Genomic DNA, 5048 nt, shown 5'->3' with positions numbered 1-5048 from the left:
GAGGCAAATGTACTTTTTGGCAGCTTAAAGCTGGTAATTTCATTTTGTGAGGAGGGCAAATGTACGAAGCATGCAGCACACAAAGCTTGGGTCACACCCAACATAAAACACTACACTGATCGTCCTGAACTCAAGAAACACGAACAATCATGCGTAGGCGGCCGGCACGAGCCGCGGCGTAACGACGGCCTTGAGCGGGATGGCCTTGGGCAGTGCCAGCCCGAAGGTCTCGGCCATGTCCACCTTCTCCTCGCCGTCCGGCAGCCGCCACTCGAACGAGTGCACCAGCATTCCGAGGAAGTACTGCACAAACACCATTCCAGCCAGCTTCCCGGCGCATATCCTCCTGCCGGCGCCGAACGGGATTAGCTCGAAGTTGTTACCCATCGGGTCGATCTTGGCCGCCGGCCCGGACAGGAACCGCTCCGGCCGGAACTCCAGCGGGTCCTCCCACGCCGCCGGGTCGCGGCCGATGGCCCAGATGTTGATGAGGAGCCGCGTGTTGGCGGGGACGTGGTGGCCGTCCACCTCGCACTCCTCGAAGGAGAAGTGCGGCAGGCTGAGCGGCGTGGACGGGTGGAGCCGCATGGCCTCCTTGCATATGGCCTGCAGGTAAGGGAGGTTGGCGATGTCGGATTCCTCGAGGCGGCGGTCACGGCCGACGACGCGGTCCATCTCCTCCTGGGCGCTCGCCATGATAGATGGGTTGTTCATCATCTCCGCCATTGCCCACTCCACGATGATCGACGACGTGTCCGTGCCGGCCGTGAACATGTCCTGCATGCATGCATACACGTACGGGTTTAAAATTGCAAGATCCACTATGTTTTTGCTGCATTTTTCTACAATCTGCGCATGCATGCTTATATGTGTTCGAGAGTGGATTATCCATCATACCCAATGTATGCATCCAGCTTTCTTTCAATTGTTGAGATTCGTGCCTCAAAATACATGCAAATTATTTCTCCCTCTGTATTATGTATAACCACCTCACATATCGTGCCTCCTTTTCCATGCCTAGTGGGAGGTGACTATGTCATGTAGTACGTCACGCGCTTGAGAACACTGTCCTACCCACTGCATGCCACCACTAGCCCACCACTCTCACACAGTCACACTCACTCCATGTCTATCTCACAAATGTCTTCACTCTTCTTTTTAGAAAAATAAATATAAATGGCTAATAATGTTTCGAAGCATTGGTTGTGTGCATCACAATGATTCAGAGGCTGGGAGTTATCCTGTTTCTAAAAAAATGTTTTAAAGCATAAGTTTGATTGATATTCTGTTTGAACAGTTGTGGTTATTCTAAAGGAGATATTTCAAAAGACTAATATTGAATATATTGAAATGATTTTTCTTACAACAAAAATACAATTCGTCTTTTGACTATCATTTTTATTTAATGTTCTCAAGGTTCACTCTATTCCGGGGTTTACCACAATGTTTCATTGTTTTTAAATGCAAATTAGTTTTAGAGTGTAAAATAATATTTCCTTCTGTGTCAGTGTGTGCTACCAAACTAACTCAATGTGAATAGGCTAGTGAGCGTACAATTCTTCAACTCAATGAATGGCTGATGCAACCACGAGATGTCCTGTGTATGGTACTCCTATGTGTTCAGGTATGAAGCACTAGAAAGGCAAAGTGGTAATTACTTACAAAAGTTCCGGCAGGGAGTAATATTTAAACGCACATGTAATCATCAACTTTGATAATCACTTGACCAGAGGGCACTACTAGCACGTCATATTAAACTATATCATATACTTACAACTTTTACAATGTGTTGTATCTTAACGCTGTACTCCATCTAAAGGTACTCTTATTTAATGTGTTTTGCGAGTCTACAATAAGAGGCAATAAAACTCACTTTCCTTATTAAATAAGCTGCCACATCAGATTTTACCTAGATATCAAGTTTTTGATATAGCACATAGCACACGCCATGAGTGCACTTTGCTTGGCAATCTGATCAGTTTGGTGTACTCAATTATACTATTACCACTAATCCGTTGAGAATGACCTGTGCCTATATCATTTCAAGGGGAACCAAATCAAAAGCAAAGCTACGCTACACCAACCGAGGACTAGAGAAATCGGTATCACCTTCACTCTTCTCTTCCCAACCCAAGTGACTAAAATCAGTTTTGTTTACAAGTGTGAGTGATTGCTATCAAGGGGAAGGATGAGTGATTGCTATCGACCGATCAAGTGTGGACTTCAGACCAAGAGTGACAGATACGTAACCGTGTTTGTTTTCCTTTCTTATTGAAAAAGGATGTATCATGGCCTCAGCATTTGTTGATGCACATAGCACACGGTTATAAAAAGAAAAAAAACTCCATTTAGAAAGAAAAGAAAACTCTTGAGACTTGCTACAGAGCCAGTTCTCAAATTTGCTCCATATTTCAAGCACTGCTTTTAGCTCTTGTGTAACTATATGGCACGTAGTGGTTTGGTTGCTTCAGTCATTTCTACGATAGCCTAATTCTTGTATAATTGCCGTTGCATTCCACCACCAACAAAAGAAATGTTTGACGGCAATTTTCCAACACCAGCTAGCTAGGCTTAAAGTTGACATGCCATTGTCTTAATCTAGGTGGAGGACCGCATACTATGGGTGTACTGAAATTGTTGCACCATAGTAGTACGGACGGTCACACTCTGGACCAGCAGCTGTGTATGCCTTGACTGGTTTTGAACGTACTACGATAGCTACTGGTAGTACTCATCATGGTAACGAAACCACTACCCCGACGGCAAATCGTGTCCACATTTGTCTCTCTTTCAACCACTCCACCAGCTAAGCTCCGACCCCACAATTATATTGCACCACCACCAGTCCACCTGACCACAGCAGCTTCACTCGATTGCATGCATTTGGTGGTTCCCGTGTCGTGCACACGTATAGATGATGATGCGCGCGCATCGATCGGTACAAGTTGACGGAGAACCAAAATGTACTATGTTGATGCATGCGGCCGGTGATTAATCAGAAATGGCAGAGGGAATAAAGTGCGGGAGCTTACGAAGATGAGGCCCTTGATGTTGACCTCGGTGATGGTCTCGCCGTCCTCGTCGTTGCTGCTGGCGCGGAGCCTGTCCACGAAGTCCAGCCGGCCATCCCGGGCGCGCTCCTCGGCCGTCGCCGCGTGCTCCGCCAGCAGCTTGGTGATGAGCCCGTCGAACTGGCGGTGCACCCGGCGCAGCCTGGCCTGCACCCCCTGCAGGTCCAGCCACGCCAGCGCCGGCACGAAGTCGCTGATGTTGAACAGCCCCGTGCCGGTCAGCAGCGACACGATCATCTCCTTGTAGCTGCTGGACTCGTCGCCCTGCGCGTCGAACACCCGCTTGCTCACCGTGATCTGCCCCACGATGTTGGCCAGCGCGCACACCAGCACCTCCGGCACCACCACGGCCCGCCCGGCCTCCGCGGCCTCCGCCATGCCGCGCAGGGCGCGGCCGGCCTCGTCGCGGCGCACGCCTGCCCAGTCCGCGACCGCGCGCGCCCCGAGCAGGTGCACGCTCGACAGCTTCCGCATCAGCTTCCACTTGGGACCATAGTCGGCGAACACCATGTTCTGGCGCCCGTAGGTGATGTCCGCCGCGCTGGCCACAGCCGGCCGGTTGGCGAAGCGCGCGTCCAGCGCCTTGAGGAACGTCCGCGCGGCCGACGGCGACGAGGCAACCACCACGCCGCAGGTGCCCATCCTCAGGTACATGACGGGGCCGTACTTGCGGGCAAGCGCCGCGAGGCCGGTGTGCGGGGCCGGGCCGACGAACGGCATCGCGCCGAGAATGGGGAGGCCGGGAGGTCCCGGCGGGAGCCGGAAGCTGCGGTGGTTCAGGGAGTGGCGCAGCGCTAGGTGGAGCAGGAGGCACAGGAAGGTGCAGGAGAGCACGAAGGGGTCGGTGCACAGAGCGGCGAGCTGCATGGCGGCGGCGCGCGCTGCAGCTGTGCAAAGTGAGCTGAAGCCGCGGACTCCTCAATGGCAGCAGTCTTAGGCCGCACTAGCTATAGGTTATAGCCAGCATAGCAAGGTGATGAGCTCCATCGTGTAAAGCTTTTGGCATGGCGTTCTTGTTGTGGATGTGGTGAGTGGGGCGGGCAGTGTTGACTGTTGAGAATGATGATATGATATCACCACCTTGCATTGCATTGGTAGTGCGGTGTGCCCTTTGAGCAAGGGGAGTTGGTGGAGGAGAGTGATGGACAATCCTCCTCCTCCAGCAGTCCACATTGCAGGGAAGGACGGCAGATGATGCATCCATGGCGACCGTGTCCTTGTCGCGGTTCGGTACCTTGAGTACTTACTCCACTCGCTGATTGCGAAAGCTATGACACTAATCGCTGGTCTCGCGGCTGGACTGATTTACTTTTGTTGTAAAACGATATACTCTCTTCGTCCCACAATATAAAACGTTTTTCCAAGCTATGTTACATTATGAGATGAAGGGAGTATATTTTTAGGTTTGTTGAACTTATTGGATGTGTGCATTGTGTTATGCAGAGGCCGTACCTTTTTTAATACGGCTGTATCACCTTGATATATTAATTGAATGAAAAAAAACGCTAGCTTTTTTTGAGGAAAAAAAACGCTAGCTGCTCGGGTGCGCGCGACGGGACTTGGAGCAAGCACATGAGCCAGCCGGTGGCCGTTCACATGTCTCTGCATGCAGCCTCGTACAACAGCCAGTTGAAATGTTATGTTCAGCAATCGATTCATTGCAAACATTTTTTGTACTGAAGTCAATAACATTACGGCACGTCAGATTTTTAAACATGGCAAACCGAACTTTTTTATGACAAATCGTGTTGAACCAAGGATGGCAATTCTCTTTAGGAAGCATGACAAATCCTGGCAAAAAACTAAACATGTCCAAGATTTGCCATGCTTCCTAAAAAAAATTGCTATCCTCGATACAACATAATTTTTCATAAAAGGTCTGATTTGCCATGCTAAAAAATCAGACGTTGGATGTGTAGCAAAATCCAAATATTAACTCCATGGGTACGGGTGCTGCAATGCACAGCAGTGTGCAAG

General features: G+C 50.1%; 1 protein-coding gene across 1 annotated transcript; it reads right to left on the bottom strand.

Annotated features, from left to right (window-relative positions):
• On the bottom strand, positions 1 to 4203 carry LOC123088337 (flavonoid 3',5'-hydroxylase). Its single transcript, XM_044510530.1, has 2 exons — positions 3033 to 4203; positions 1 to 777 (listed from the first exon to the last, which is right to left on the bottom strand). The coding sequence occupies exons 1-2, from the start codon at positions 3936 to 3938 to the stop codon at positions 148 to 150; spliced, it is 1536 nt and encodes a 511-aa protein (XP_044366465.1). The 5' UTR covers positions 3939 to 4203; the 3' UTR covers positions 1 to 147.
• Between the last annotated feature and the right edge of the window lie 845 nt (positions 4204 to 5048).

Source organism: Triticum aestivum, chromosome 4A, assembly GCF_018294505.1.
Source record: "Triticum aestivum cultivar Chinese Spring chromosome 4A, IWGSC CS RefSeq v2.1, whole genome shotgun sequence".
In the NCBI taxonomy this organism is placed as follows: domain Eukaryota; kingdom Viridiplantae; phylum Streptophyta; class Magnoliopsida; order Poales; family Poaceae; genus Triticum; species Triticum aestivum.
The sequence above is the reverse complement of the archived record's forward strand: the minus strand, read 5'-3'. Positions and strand labels throughout refer to the sequence as shown.

Bases quoted from the DNA above. Each gene is read 5' to 3' on its own strand.
- LOC123088337 (XM_044510530.1), bottom strand. From the start codon at position 3,938: ATGCAGCTCGCCGCTCTGTGCACCGACCCCTTCGTGCTCTCCTGCACC. The intron at 778-3,032 runs GTAAGCTCCCGC...GCATGCATGCAG, and splicing joins ACATCAAGGGCCTCATCTTC to GACATGTTCACGGCCGGCAC.